Here is a 16,407-nt window from a genome sequence, read left to right as displayed (position 1 = left end):
GGCAGTCGTGTGGCCTGTTGCTTAATTTGAACAAACCTGTGATAGAGGCAGAGCAAGTCCAACTATAACTTGCCAAGGAGAGAATGGAGGCTCAAAGAGGTTAAATGAGTAACAGGTCACTCGGTTCATCAGTAGCATAGCTGGGACCAAAACCCAGGTCTTGGAATAACTAATCCTGAGGTGCTAATTATTTCTCCAGCTCCTACCATATCCACTATGTCTCAGAGTGTAAAAGCCTTGCATCTTCTTATTGATAAGGACTGACAAGGTGAAAAGCAGCCAAATCACTCAGGCCATTTTAAAAGTAAATCACATATAGGAAGCAACTTTTTAAACCTTGAAACGCAAAACAGTAAGTGCTATCCAGTACTTTGCATAATATAGACACCTAATATTTGTTGACTTGCCACATTGAAAGGATACTTTCTTCTGTGTATAAATATTACTGCCTTATATTTGATTATTTCCACCCATAAAATTTAGGTATCCCCTGTGACAGTCTCCTGAACGCGTGCCTACTCAGAACATTCCGTAACTAATTTCAGTTCTGTCAGAACCCTATTACCTACTTAGCTGGCCTGACAGTGACTTCTGTTAAGTGAAACTTTTCTTTTGGTGAAGGATACATTTTTAAGATTATTCCACCATTTATAATTTCATGAAGTAGTATTTTCATGAAGTGGATGCGGCGTATTTGTGGAACACCGCCAACATGCCAACATGACTTTTGTTCATTATACTTTCTTGGCACTGTGCTGATTTTAAACTTCACCAAGTACAGTGGAATTTACTAATTTAGGGGGATTAGATGTACATCATACTAACTCAGATATCACAAGGCATTTGCCATTATTACCAACATTTGTTAATTTTGTGATTCTGAGACTTTCTGTAGATTTTTCCTGTAACATTTAAACGCATAGCGGTTACTGCTGTTCTGCAGTGGAGGTCAGTCCTCCCTCCCTTCCGTCACCTCTGCTCCAGAAATTCCTTCATTTTGTTTAAACCTAACTATGTTTTTTTAGTTTTCAGTTGTATTGTTCTTCTGTTTTGTGTATTTACTGACATTGCTTTCAACCCTTTTTCTTAAAACATGGATTGCATTTACATTTCAGTTACATTAAGCTAAGTATGTGTTGAGTGAAGCCATGTTGCTAATTCAAAACAGCTGCTTTACAAAAGTCTCTTGGAATATCCGTGAGTTCCTGGATGAATATGTCAGTGACAGGCCTGGCTTTGGAGTTTTTACTTTTATTGGTCTATAATGTAGGGACTTCCTCATTAGATAATTAATCCAGAAAAAGAGGGGGCATTCAGTTTTCAGTAAGGCAATAGGAGGTGTGGAGACCAAAGAGGTCATAAGAAATCAGCCTTTTGCCCAGCATTCAGTTTTTCCTTATATCTACCTGAAATCCACCCCTTTAATAGTTTTCCCTCATGGTTTTTAGATTTGTTTTATGTAAATACACAGAATGAATCAAACCCCTTTTCCGATTGGCTGCTATTATGTCTCCTTTCTAGATTTTTCTTTCCTACTTCCAATACTTTAATGTCCTTCCCTCCCTCTCACTAAAAAAAATTTTTGAGCCATTTGTTTGCATGAGTTAAATACTTTCCTGCTTACCTAACCCCGTGAGATAGTGCTCTTATATCCATTGATTGAAGCTCAGAAAGTTGAAGAACACAAACAATGAGGGGTTGACCCAAGATGTCCCTGAAACTGTGTCTAGTGTCAGGCTCTTAGCTACTGTGTCTCCCTAGTCATTCTTTATGTGACACTTTCTCTAGGTTCCTTGCTCTTTGCCCTTCTTCAGATACATTTGTATTTATCAATATCTCTTACATGACAGCAGAGACAAAAGGAACTCAATACTTCAGGGGTACCCTGGCCAACACTGGGACAACGTGGGGACGAGCCACCTACCTCCACGCCTCATTGCACATTTTCTTTTTCACTCCTTCGCTTACCTTGAACAGGATTAATTTGGGTCTTACCATTCTATGCTTGTGTGTGTATTTGCAAGTGAATGTGCACATATGCATGCATTTTTCCACTTAAGTCCGCATCTTTTCTTGTTAAACTGCACTTCGTCGTTTTTAGTATACATGTACTTGGTTCATCAGATCTTTTTCCTCCATTTTAATTGTTCTTTTTTGTTTCATGTATGAATTCTCTAAGTATATTTTTAGTCTGCATTTAAGGCATTGTTTTTTTAGGGTGTTCTATGCAGCCACATTAGATTCTTGAAACATTTCAGTTTAGATTTCTTGGTCTGTAACTTGGTCAGTGTGTCATTTTACCATTTTATGAGTCATGAGTTTCTTTTCTTTTTCAGAGTATTCTGCCATTCTTGAGTTATATTTCTCTTCAAAGCCTCACTCTGAGATTATGCCTATCTCTCCCCTGTAGGTTTTTAATTGCACTTACTGTTCAGACCTCCTGGATTTAAGTAGAAGTGTAGTTATTGTGACAAATGTTGGGTTCCTGGGAAATGCTAACTTTGTAATCTAGCTTGATAACCTCATCTTTCCCATTCCTGCTGGCATTTGTGAACTCCCTAAGCATTCCTTACCACAGTAATTTTGCACTGGGTTCTGCAGAAAATACAGTGTCCACTTTGGATTCTTATCTGCCCATAACTTGCTGCGTTTTTGTATATCAGGTAACATCTACAGTGTTCATCTTCTTCATTTGTATGAAATTATTTTGAACTATGACCTCTGAGGTTGCTTAAATTCTAATATCTATGGTTTTACAGTATGCCACATCACTTACAGGAATTCCAAAGTAACTTTAAAAATGAAATAAAAGCAGTTACTCAGCTTTGCTTTGTTCAGCTCTACCCACAGCAGACATTCATCTGATATGCACTCGGACAAGCACGTTAGTAGTATAAATGTGGAAGGACTTCTATTCTGTAGGACTTCTAAATTATTAATGCCCCAGGTGCCCCACGCTGGGGGAGGGGGGAGGACACTGAGAGGGCCTCCTCCCTGACACTGGCTCTACTCCTGTGGGCCCCGCAACCAGAGGCACCACTCTCCCTGCTAGTGCATGGGTGCCCCAGCAGGCAAATGCCTACTCTCTGTCTCTGCGTGGTTGCTGCCACTCAGCTGCTAGACACTTCACCAGAGTCATGCTCTTGTGGTTTCCTTTGGTAAATGGTATATGTGGATTATAGTCCATGTTGATTATATCTACCCTAGTTTACTGAGGTCCTTTTCAAGCATATCCTCTATGTTCATGATGCTCTGGAGTCTACAAACTCACCATATCTTGCACCCACGTTTTTGTGTGCATTATGCATGGTATTATTATACCCATAGTATGTAATCATTATACTCATGTATAATGCACATCCTTATTTTTCCCTCAAAAATTTGTGCAAAACAGTGTGCATTGTACATAGCAAAATATCATGATTCATATATCTAAAAATTATGCCAAAGATACAGGTGATTTCATTTAAGAGTTCAGTTTAAACAAAAACTTAAATACTTGTGATTACATGGCAGCTGATCCCTTAATTATTAAGCATTTCACAAAATCCTTTGTGTTGCTTTTCTTTTAGTAATTATCTGCTTTGTTTCTAGGTGAATGAAATTTACCATGATGAGTCCCTCGGAGTACACATAAATGTGGCCCTCGTGCGCATGATCATGCTGGGTTATGCAAAGGTAAACTGTCCTAAAATATGTGAACCATGAACATGAAGGACTGGGTTAGCAAACAGAAGATTACATTGTTAAAGCTACAGCCAACATATGGCAGAGATAAGTCTCCCGTAAACCTCAGTTGCACTGAACTAGGAAGGAAAATGACCACAGTGAATGGAGATCTCCAAATATGAGCAGATGATGAACACTTTTTGTGCTGTACCACTCCCTGTGTTTGCCTCTCTCTAATGGAGTTGTGGACAGCTTCCCTGACATCAGGCATGCCAATGTGACTGAAAAAAAAAAAAAAAAGGATACGATTTCCATTGTGAGGAAAGAGAATTTCTGTAGTATCATCATTTTATCAAATTTATGCTTTATTCATTCAAAATATTTATATTGAGTGGGTGTTCAGGTGCTTTCTGGATGCTCTTAATGTATCAGTGAAGAAAAATAACAAAGATCCTTGCCCTCACATAATTTGTTAAAGATAATATTTTATGTGTATATCTTTCCACTTAAGAAAAATGAAGCACACAGTGAATATTTTCATTTTAAAGAGCTTTAGTTCTTTTAAAAATTAAAATTTGGGTCAAAATGCACATAGTAGGCATTTCATGCGATGTAACTAACTGTACTTAACTTTGAAATGGCACTAGGTATGTCCCTGTCCTTGGAAATAATGAAAAGGATGAAATGGTGTCTCCCTTGGGGGAGAAAACTTAGGGGAAGTGACAAACAACAATTTTCTTGATGTTTAAAATTATATGCCCCCTCTCAAAATTAAATTTTTCTGATTATGAAATAGTAATGAAATTATATATTTAGCAAATAGAAAAATCCATATGCTTACATTTCATTATGTATTTAACATCCATTTACTGTCTGATGAGAAGGTGTCATTGATCTTTATCCCATAAACCTGACCGACTGTGTCAGTAACACTGAATACAAGTCAATTCCAGCTGGCGATGTTAACAGCCTTCAATTGGTTGTTAAATCATTTGTTTTGGAGAAGTATGTGGTCAGCATATAGCAAAACAAGGTAATTTTGTTTCAAATGTAAACACTGATAAAAATATTTGCTGAAATATAATAAACCTCTCAGCCTGTCAGCCAAGTAGGGATGAATTTTGGGTTGCAAGTTCAAGGTCTCATTCCTCCAGAGCTACTCTGGGAAGTGTGGCCCCGGGGTTCTTAAAAGATGGGCCTTTTGCCTCTGAACTTTTGACTCCTGACCATAATGAGATAGTAACAACATTCGAATGAACTTCTCTCCATCTGTTTGACCTATAAGATAAGTGTAAACCCTTCTTCATTGCTGTGAGCTTAGAAAAGGGGAAGTTTTTACTTTCAGTGTGAGGTTTATAGAATTTGACCACTCCACATTAACTAAGATTTGACCGGCTTTGCCACTCATTAAAGAACTTACATTCTTCCTATATGTTGATTAATTCTGGACAAAAAAATAAACAACCTTAACTAAAGATCTTTCACTTTAACAGCTCTGAATAAAAGTCTTATGCCAGACTTTTTCCTTCTATTTTTATTCTCAATACCTATGAAACTAAAAATCTAAACTGCAGTAGGAAGTATTTAGACTATTAGAGTTCTTAACCAAATAAATAACGTCGAGGTGCCTCACAGCAGCAAATCTCAGTATCACCTATTCCCATATATGGGTCAGTCACCTTACGCACAGGTAATATAGGTAATCGTAAAGGATTCATGGATCTAAATATCTTCATGGATATTTAGAATTCCCAAACTAAAGTAGATATCTAAATAAGCCCCAAATAACATTATCGAATATTATTTAAATGCTGTAATCCCAAATGTTAACTTCGGCAAAAGATATGAAAGGAAGTCTCTGGGCAATGTGATGTGTGTCTTCAACATAATGTTCCCTCTCAGTCCATCAGCCTCATAGAGAGGGGAAACCCATCCAGGAGCTTGGAGAATGTGTGTCGCTGGGCTTGCCAACAACAAAAACCTGATCCCAACCATTCTGAACACCATGATCATGCAATTTTCTTAACCAGGCAAGACTTTGGACCTGCTGGAATGCAAGGTATTTCCATTAATATGGAGAAGAAAAGCTTAAGGGCATGACTTTTCAAATGTAATCCTAAATCAGGGAGTCTGTTCAAATGTTCACATCTCTTCCTCCACTTTCCAGCATGCATCAGCCAAGCATACATTTTCTTTCTATTGCTTCCAGTGACTTCTGTGGAATTCACAATGTTAAATGCTACTTCAATACTATAATAAATTACACTTGCCTTTAAAATAATGATTGTGCATTTGGGGTAAAGAGGGGTTGCTGTAAAATGCAGTGTGAGTCCCACTAAGTGTTTGGGATGGGAAAAGAGATGCCATAGAGCTGACCCAGTACTGCCAAGAGCTTTCTTCCAAAGTCAGCTTACATCTATCTAATAAATTCTGATGTCGGCTTTGGAGAAAGTAGACTGACGGTTTTCTTTTCAACGTTGATGGAATTTCTGGCTGCCTTCTTCGGTACCATGATATGAAGGACCATTCTCTACAACAGAAAGACAAGGCTTAGTTGGTGGGCAGACCAGAATGGTAACCCCGGGCAGTTCCTTCCCTTAAGAAATGAGAAAATGCAGACCCAATGAATCTTTTCAGAGACGATTACCTGTGGCTTTCCCAAGAGAATGTGGCACAATGCTAGCAGGGAAATAATACTGCCTCTGTTTCCTGAAAAGCTTTTCCGCCCCCTAGGCAAAGGTCCAGTAGTAATTCTTAATGGGTTTTCTCATAAAATGAAAATAAAAGTAATTGTTATTCTCTACAGGATATGCTCCAGTCACAGGCATGTGTCATCCGGTGAGAAGTTGTACCCTGAATCACGAGGACGGTTTCTCATCTGCTTTTGTAGTAGCCCATGAAACTGGCCATGTGTAAGTCACTGCTGACAGCTACAAAGCCAGAAAGAGGTCTTTTCTTTCCTGCTTCTCTCAGCATTGTTCGCGCTTTGGGCGCAGTGCATGCCTGCATGCAGCTCTTGTCCCTTGCCAAGTGAGAGGAGCTGAAAGCAGTGAAGAGGTCATGCACTGAAACCAAATAAGTGACTCCAGCTTGCAGAGACACCCTGCCATAAAATGCGAAAGGCCTTTCTGTCCAGCCGTTCTCTAGTTCAGTTCCTGTGACTCCTCCACAAAAGCCATGTTAACTTAAACAGTACGTATTTTCCTGTACAGTAAGTCCGTCCTTAACATTGTCGACATGTTCTGCAACTTTAAGCAACGCGACTTATAACAGAACCAATTTTACCATAGGCTAATTGATACAAACAGGAGTTAAGTTTCTACGGCATCTCATCCACATTCTAAGGAAACCACATTAAACACAATGACATAATTTGAGGGCCTACTGTATTTATTTTTAAAATAGAGATTAAGCAGATGCCCTGGGCCCTGTGATTCTCACCAGTGAGGTCTCCTTTGTGTTCCAGGCTGGGAATGGAGCATGACGGACAAGGCAACAGGTGCGGCGAGGAGACTGCTCTGGGAAGTGTCATGGCTCCCTTGGTGCAAGCGGCATTTCATCGCTACCACTGGTCCCGGTGCAGTGGCCAGGAATTGAAAAGATACATTCAGTATGTCACTTTCTGCGTGTCATGAGAGCATTTATATTGTAAAAGAAATACGGACGTAAAAATGACTCTTAGGTTCTTATTCATAGCAGAACTCCCAGTGAATGAAAACTGTTGTTTGCAATAAACATTTTCTCATGACCCAGAACCTCTGGCACAATGATTCCATAATATGATCACAATATTTTAAGTCATAAGCCTAGAACTTAAGTGATTTTTTTGACTATGATCTTTTTAAGTAAATTCTTCCTGGAATCTTTGATCAATGGTCAAATTTGAGTTGAGGATGAGGAAGAGATGGTCCTGTGATGCCTTCATCATGTACCAGCTACACCCAGTAGCAGAGGGGTCAGAATCTCTTCTGCCACACTAAGCAGAAGCCCAACATGGGACACTTTAGGAGGCTGTCACAGTTATATGCATCCCTAAGTTATGTTTGACTTTTTTCCTGGGATAAATAAGGGTGAAAGGTCTTTTTTTTTTTTTAAGTGGAACTAAAACCAAAAACCTTTAAAGATATGCTTTTGTGACCTTGCTCTGTGATCTAATGATATTTCAGAGAATATAACCTAAGGGTACATTTTTTTTTCCATTAGGACATAATAAAAGAAAGAAACATTTAATGACACACCATGTTTTCCTTCTACAGTTCCTATGACTGTCTTCTTGATGACCCTTTTGAACATGATTGGCCCAAACTCCCAGAACTTCCTGGAATCAATTATTCTATGGATGAGCAATGTCGTTTTGACTTCGGAGTTGGTTATAAAATGTGTACTGCGGTATGTTTCTCACAGTCAATGTAGATCTTGCATCTTGAAATCTATTTGCACAGCTCCCGTTTGGTGAGCTTTGCAGACTCGCTGGTGTGAGTGTGAGAATTTCGTCCAAGGATTTTGTGTTTGTTGTGTCACTGTGTTAAAACTAAATGCTTTATGTATACTGTCTTAATTAATCCTTGTGACAGACTGGATGGGAGTCGGTATACATGTATTTTACAGATAAAAAGCCAATATGTACAGAGATTAAGCCACTTGATTAAATTACACATCTGGTAAACAGAAGAACTGGACATTGAAACCAAGGTTGTCTGGCTCCAAAACGCCCTGTTGCTCCTTAGGTTTTTTTGACCTTTAAAGATGACTTTTAAGCCTTAGATAGGTTGCTTTTCATTAGCTTGTTGGCAAGGTTTCCACGTAGCTGTGACTACAAGGAAGGGCAGTGCTGGATTATGCTCATGGGAGGGTCACGGAAGAGCACGGGGTCAGGAATGTGGGCTTCGTAGTCAGGCTGGTGGGTCATGGGGGCCTTGACCCCACACTTGCCAGATGTATGATTTCAAGCACTTTCTTTAATCTCTCTGTCTCAGTTTCCTCATGTATAAACTGTGAATAATGATAGTGTTTACCTCATAGAAATAGTGTCAGGGTCCAATTTGATAATGTAACTGAAGTGCTTAGCACGACGCAGGCTCATAGTAAATTCTCAGTGGACTCCAGGAGAGCCAGCCGCCCATGTAGCTATTTAGATTAGAGGTATGTTTTATGAAGCTCTCATGTTGATATTTAGTAGTTCATAAAAAGGGAGGGGCTTTTTAAATGTTAGAGCAAACTTCATGTGTTAGAGCAAGAAAAATAAGCACTTCATGGTACAGAAAACAAGTGGATGTGCTGTTTGAAATCTTCCACGTGCAGACAGCTGCAGCCGTTTGGACTGTCTGTAAACCGTACATTGCAGCTCCTAATCACCTGCATTCATGTTTTGGCCTGAGAATTCTAAAGCTTGGGCTCAATGTGGTGGTAAAGTACAGTGTCTTAATTACATAATAGGAATTAGAACAAAAAACCCATGTCCAAAATGAGAATTAAGGAAGAGCTCTGACCACGGGCTGTATGTAATTGGTGGTGGAGGCAATGACGTGTGGGTCAAGTGGTGTTTGATAAGTTTTTAAAAATCTGTGTAAAGACTGGTAAGATGTTTACAGTGAGAAGGAAAGCAGACAAGTAAAGAACACACAGATATGTGTGCTGAGACCTTCATTTTAATATTGTCATATGGTATTTTAGGAAAATAAAAAACATTAAGATTGAGAAAACTAAGATTCCGGTTGGGCTCTGTGACTGCCTTACTTGTAGCAATAACTATAGCCTTTCCTTGGAAGCCATATATTCTCAGCCATGGATTGTTGTGAGGCTCAAATATATGGAACATATTTTATAAACCACATGAATGTACGGTAATAGTTGTTATACCCAGAGTATATTATCTTATGTAGAATGTTTGACTAATAGGTTTTGCTTTTAGTCAGCTCATTATGGTGGGTATTTTTATTGTTTATATCTGACTGGTTCATACTTACAGGGATTAAGAGAAGCCATTTTGATAGCTTGAGAGCTGCAAAACCATAATAAGAAGTTTCTATATTTAAAATGTTCATAATAATTACTCTTTTTTAATTCCAATAATGTCTATTTGAAAAACACAGAACAGAAATGGCATGCAGAAATATCAAGAGTCAACTAGAGAATGCCAGGCAAATCACTGTTCATCACCGTTGCTTTAGAAAAGCAAACTAAAAATATTGTTTACTTGGAATTTGGGGGCAGTATTTTTTTCTAATCATGCCACAACTTTGACTTGAAATGAAAATATCCGAGGAACATGATGTGAAGAAGTTGTATAGAATATATTATTGGTACATGTCCTGCCGTCTGCATTTCATTGAGATTTTGATTCTTTCCCTTCCAGTTCCGAACCTTTGACCCATGCAAACAGCTGTGGTGTAGCCATCCTGACAACCCCTACTTCTGTAAGACTAAAAAGGGGCCCCCACTTGATGGCACTGAATGTGCTGCTGGAAAAGTGAGTCTGTCTATATACCATGAAGAGTTAAGATACATGGCGTAATAATCACCTTTAAAAGTCTGGGAAATGACAAACATAGCTGTATTATCATTTTTATGAATACCATAGTACATGAGGTTTCATTATGATAATGTAACTAACATTGCATAGTAGTTTCCACTGACCCCTGTAACAAATTACCACAAGCGTGGAGCCTTAAGACAACAGAAGCTCATTTTTTCATACTTCCGGATGCCAGAAGTCCCAAATCAGTTTCACTGAACCAAAATCAATGTATGGGCAGGACCGTACTCTCTCCAGACGCTCTACTGGAGACTCTCCTTGCCCCTTCCAGCTTCCGGTGGCTGCCCACATCCCCTGACTTGTGTCTGCACCACCTCAGTCTCCATCTTCATGATCACATCGCCCCCTTCTCCTCTTCTGGGTGCAAATGCCCCTCTACCCCTCTTGTGAGGAGATGCATGATGGCATTGAGGGCCCACCTAGATAATCCAAGATAATCTCCCCCCAAAATCTTTAGTCTAATCACATCTGCAAACGCTGTTTTCCAAATAAGGTAACATTTACAGATTCTAGGATCTGACACCTCTGGGACCCCACTCTTTAGCCCACCACTGATAGACCAGGAAGCGGCAGCTGAGCAGAATATCAGGGGCCCTGCCCTGTTAATGGGATTTGATTTACTTGCTGGCCTCCCTCTCCTTGTGCAAGTTGTCCAGAAATACAGTCGTGCAAATTTAGACAGAAGATTTGGCCTTGCTCCTTAGGGAAAGAAGCCCAGAGGTTTTAAATCTCAAATTGTGCAGTCAGGATTGAATGCTCAGGAACTGGCCAAGTGCCAAGCTACCCTACTCCTAAGGGGAAAGATCACTCATCCCCAAACAAAGCATGTTAAGAACTCAAGTTGAAGTGCCTTGATTAGTTTGGATATAAGATATTGTGGACAGGACCAAAAGCTGGCAAAGAAGATTTATATAACTTTTAGTTCTTTTAAAGCCCTGTAAAGCTCTCTTTCTAAAGTGTATAAACCATACTTGCAATGAGGATTACAAGCATAATAATAATAACAATAATAATAATAATAAAACCTGCCAGTATTCGTGTTTAAACTTCATTGGTCACTATGCTAAATACACTGCATACGGTATGCAGCTGTGGGAAAATTTAGTATTACAAACTTTTGACTAAAACACAAGAGCAACACTGAGTTGATTAATTTTTGCTTTATGAAAAAGATACCCTCCAAAATCAACTCTGAACATCAGTCCCTAAACATTTGTGTTATATTTAAATTGACCAAAGTGGAGTTTTAAGAAACACTTCTATTGTATTTAGTATAAAAAAGCAAGTCAAAATGTTGGCAGAGAAGAGAACTCACACCTGCTGTGTGCTGGGCACGGTAAGCCAGGTGCCTGAATGCTGTCAGGGTTTGAGTAGCTCCCACTTGATTACTTTCTGGCCGGTCAGATGGTCTTGTATTACCCATGATCCTTTCTGGGGCCCAGATCTCCACATTTTCTACTGTGGAAATTAGGTGCTCAGATCATTTTTATTGGTTATGTTTGATACTCACTAGTAAATGTATCATATAAAAACTCGTCAGAATGAATTATTTTTTATTTCAATTTATAATAAGAAATGCAAGTCTAAATTACCCTTTGTATAGGGAACCTTATTTTTAAAATTACTTTTGGATAATTTTAAACACATTCTCACCTGGTGGGGGTACGGAAAAATGAAGCTCTTCCATTGGAGATTCTTGTATAACAACTTCAGCTTTAGCATACGCATGATTTTCATAATTATGAACCTTTGTCGTTTTCCTAAGTGGTGCTATAAGGGCCACTGCATGTGGAAGAATGCTAATCAACAAAAACAAGATGGCAATTGGGGATCATGGACCAAATTTGGCTCCTGTTCCCGGACGTGTGGAACAGGTGTTCGTTTCAGAACACGCCAGTGCAATAATCCAATGTGAGTATGACCCCATAATTCTAGTTCGTTTTGTGTAGGCCAGAAAAAGCTTCGATGTACTGTTATTACTATTTTGTTTCATAAACTATATTTAAAATAAAGAAAATGAAAACTAAGGATTTAACTGCCTATTTGAGATAAATCTCCATTTATCAATTTGGTGAAGAGTGGTCAGTGGTGAAAATGAGAGATTCAAGGGAAGATTAGAGATTTTGGAGAAATTGCTGTTTAGGAGCATTAAGGAGCTCAGCAGGGGAAGTCCTCAGATCCACTGTAAGAAGCACAGGTGTGTCAGGCGGGAGCAGCACCCTCCACAGATGCTCAAACGCTCAGCGTTGCGAGGGGGGCTTCGGGGCGGGGCAGCAAAAGACGCTGAAGGAAGGCCAAGGCACTGTTACAGAAAGTTATCCATTTATTCACTCCGACTACATTGATCCAATCTCTCTAGCATGCTCAAGAAAATTTATTTTCTGAGGGAAAAAAAATAACCAAAATATTAAACTTCCAACATTCTTCCTTGTCTAGGGTTTAACATGTGAGCAGCCCTGTGTCTCTGGCAGCAGGATGGCTCTGAGCATGTCTTTTATAAAGATTGAGTGTCACACGCTTGTCTTCACAGGAAGAGATGATGGTAGTATTAGTGGCGGTCACAAAAACAATAAAAACTACTGTAGTAAGAGCAGCTAAGTTTCACTGTGAGCCACACTCTCTTCTAAGTGTTTTAAATATGTAAGCTCATCCAATTCTCTTAATTTTTCTGTAAGGAAGAGCTGGGAAACTGAGGCACAGAGCTGTGGTCAAAATCTCTTTCAGTTGCATCGACATGTTTTATGCATAGTAGAAAATAAAAATTCTGGGTCTATATCTGTGTTTTTATTTCTTTATATACTTTGCCTTGCGTTTAACATGCACTGTTTAAAAAGCCACTTTAGGTTGAGTTTTGGGTCTACCCCTCTTCCTCCCCGTCCCCCACCCCCAGCAGGGGGAGGATGGTGCTTTTGGAAAGGGATTGAAAGTGGGAAGTGTGAGTTCATTCCCTTGGTGCTGGCAGCCCAGAAGCTCTGGCTTCCCGCCCTCCCTCGAGCACTGTGTCTGCAAGCTTCAACTGCTGGACCGGAGCCAAGAGGCCTTTTTAAATGTTGTCTTTTCTTTAGGCCCATCAATGGCGGTCAGGATTGTCCGGGTGTTAATTTTGAGTACCAGCTTTGTAATACAGAAGAATGCCAAAAACACTTTGAGGACTTCAGAGCGCAGCAGTGCCAGCAGCGTAACTCCCACTTTGAATACCAGAACACCAAACACCACTGGATGCCATACGAGCACCCTGACCGTGAGTAGCGGCCTGCTCCTCTCCTCCTGCGTGCACGGTGACTTAGAGTTTGTGCTTTGTCTTCACCATTCCCTTGGACGCTTGATCCCTACTTGGTAACTTAGAAACTTTGGTGCGTACAGTGCTGAGTCCTCTGGGTTTCCAAGAATAAGGCTAACGTCCCCCTTTCTCAGGAGAGGTGAGAATTGTGGAATAGTTCCTGGCAAATAGCGTGACCCCCATCACTACTGAAAAGACCAGGGGAAATCATGCAAAATGGAAAGCATGGAAGAGATGTTGAGTTTCCTCATTTAACAGAAATCCCTCTACTAGGGAACGCTCTTGGAATATTGTGATCTGTCCTTTCTGAATAACTAAAGGAAAATATAGCTTTTTTTACAATGGGATCAGGAGCAAGAAAAAGACTGTTATTTAATAGCAACAGAAACTTCATAACCTTTTTATTTTTGTGCTCTATGCTAGTTATTAAAAAATACACTTGGAGACTCCCTTTTACTGTTTCACTTTTTACCCTTAAACTTTCAGTTAAATATGTTCAAATGGAAACATCTCATCATATTATTTGATTGAATAAAATAATATAATATACTACTCATATGATATAATACACCACTGAGTTCAATTGAAAAGCTGTTTTAAATGAAAGATGCATCCATATAGTAATTCAAAGTTGCAATGCATTGATAAATGCATTATTTTTTATCTATTTTCAGGAAGTGAGTCACATAAACTATGTTATATTTAATTAATGAGATTACACAGAGTCAAAAACTCTACTGGATCATTGGGTCAAATGAAAGAGAAACTCTTTCAGCACTCTAAGCATCACTAAGAGTAAAGTGGTTCTTATTTAAAGCTTTTGAATCTAGTGTTACCATGTCACCTGATTTGCCTGGGATAGTCCCAGGATAGACCTGTTGTCCCTGTGTAATTAGTAATAGAGTCCTTTTTCACTCTCAAAAATATCCCAGTTTGGATGTTAAATCAGATGATCACCCTGGTTGAAACAAATATGCTATGTATGTATAATTTACTTTTTATTTTATTTATTTATACCCTATTTTATTCTCAGGAAATCACATTGAATCTATTTTAAAAATATACTGTTGAAATGTGCCACTTTATATAAATATTTCATCTAATTTTCCATCATATGCAGCCAAGAAGAGATGCCACCTTTACTGTCAATCCAAAGAGACCGGAGACGTTGCGTATATGAAACAGCTGGTGCACGATGGCACGCGCTGTTCTTACAAAGATCCATACAGCATATGTGTGCGAGGGGAGTGTGTGGTAAGCTGCCTGCAGTGTTATGCAATTCTGCTTTAACTAACATTCATCTGCATGTCTTCAAAATTTTTAATTTCTCATCTGTGAAATCACATTATCATGTGCATGTATGCGTAGTTTAGTAGCTAAACTAAATCTGGGAGGAACAGCACTTAATAAAATAAAACTTTGCTCACTGGCTGAATGAAGATTGAAATGCACTTTTCCCAATTTCCAGCCAAATTACTCTGATGTTTTCTGGTTGGGAATACAACTTGGGAACAGTGCCTTTGTTTTTGAGTATTCCAATGTTTAATATATTTTATCTTTTGTTTAAGAAGTAATAAAAACTTGTTTTTCTCTTTCTCCCACCTTCCAACTGATTCTAAGTTTAAACACTGAATTTAACATCTGAACAAAAGAAGATGTAAAATCTGTGTTTTTGCCTTGTTTAATCTTTTTTATTGCAGCTTATTTTCTTATTCATGTTCATATATCATGTTAAATTGATAGGAAACTATCTTTTTAATAGTTTATTTTTACTGTATTTTTTCCATCACAATTTAGCGCCACTGTGCCATCTTCCACCTCCACCCACCTCTCATTCCCGCAGTCACCACACCGCTGGCCACGTCCACGAGCTTTTTGTTGTTGTTGTTCATTCCCACCATTTCTTATTCCCCCAGAGCTGTCATCCAAATTATCCTTATTAACTGAACACATTGCTTCTTCCTGTTTGACTTATTTTCACTTCAGAACAACTAGTGTCGTATCAACAAATCTTAAGTACACGGATGCCTCATGGTTGATCTGAAATTTCCCTGAAAGTACAGTCTATGGTTTATTCATCTTTCCCCTCCTTCAGTATGAAGGACATTAGCGGGTGTGGGATCCTTATTTCCTATGCACACTTTCATCCCAGACTTACCGTGCAGTGGCAAATCACTGTCATTACCCTGCACTGATTCATGTAAAAGAGCTGCCCCAGCTCAGGAAATCTTCCGTGGTCCCCTGTTAAGTTAATGTGAAAACATAAGCTCTTCCGAAACTCAAGGCCTTTCACAGCACATGCTTTGCAGATCTTTACTCTGCTTCCCCTGTCACGCCACACCAAATTTCCACTGGTTTAAATATGGTTAAATATTGTTCTCTTACCTCACTTTCCATGAATATACAATTTCCATGGCTCTGTTTTAACCTCTTTACATTCTTTTATTTTGATCCTCACACTAGGATGTTTATTGATTTTAGAGAGAGAGGAGGAGAGAGAGAAACATCCATGTGAGAAAGAAACATCGATTGGTTGCCTTCTGTACACAGCCCAACTGGGGATTAAACCCCCAGCCTTTTGGTGTGCGGGATGAAGCTCTAACCAGCTAAACCACCTGGCCCGGAGCAGTCCCTCTGTGTTCTTGAAATGCATTTCCTCACACTTGATTCCTTCAGGGACCTATGAAAATCTCTACCACTTTGGTGGCTTTTGTCTTACAATCCTAGCAAACATGTAAATCTTGTACTAACATACAACTCACTATTTCATTATTCATCTTTATAAATATGAAAGCAACCAAGGGCAAAGCACCACCTTACTTTTGCCTCCTCAGCGTCTACTATAACATCTGTGCTTAATAAATGTTTAATGATGATGACTCCGTTTAATGGTCATTAGACTGGGGGAAGTTTATGCTAGAGT

General features: G+C 39.1%; 1 protein-coding gene across 1 annotated transcript in view; it reads left to right on the top strand.

The window, feature by feature from the left end:
* ADAMTS3 (ADAM metallopeptidase with thrombospondin type 1 motif 3) overlaps nt 1–16,407 on the top strand; it is a 216,543-nt gene that overhangs the window by 180,336 nt on the left and 19,800 nt on the right. The window contains exons 6-14 of the mRNA XM_054591487.1: nt 3,595–3,678; nt 5,572–5,728; nt 6,476–6,581; nt 7,136–7,279; nt 7,926–8,058; nt 10,025–10,138; nt 11,970–12,115; nt 13,270–13,445; nt 14,605–14,738. Coding sequence (XP_054447462.1) covers nt 3,595–3,678; nt 5,572–5,728; nt 6,476–6,581; nt 7,136–7,279; nt 7,926–8,058; nt 10,025–10,138; nt 11,970–12,115; nt 13,270–13,445; nt 14,605–14,738 — 1,194 coding nt within the window. The remainder of the gene's footprint in view (nt 1–3,594; nt 3,679–5,571; nt 5,729–6,475; nt 6,582–7,135; nt 7,280–7,925; nt 8,059–10,024; nt 10,139–11,969; nt 12,116–13,269; nt 13,446–14,604; nt 14,739–16,407) is intronic.

This window comes from Pteronotus mesoamericanus, unplaced genomic scaffold, assembly GCF_021234165.1.
Source record: "Pteronotus mesoamericanus isolate MK-2021 breed Mesoamerican mustached bat unplaced genomic scaffold, CSHL_Meso_final contig_130, whole genome shotgun sequence".
NCBI classification, from domain to species: domain Eukaryota; kingdom Metazoa; phylum Chordata; class Mammalia; order Chiroptera; family Mormoopidae; genus Pteronotus; species Pteronotus mesoamericanus.
This window is presented reverse-complemented; position numbering and strand designations above follow the sequence as displayed.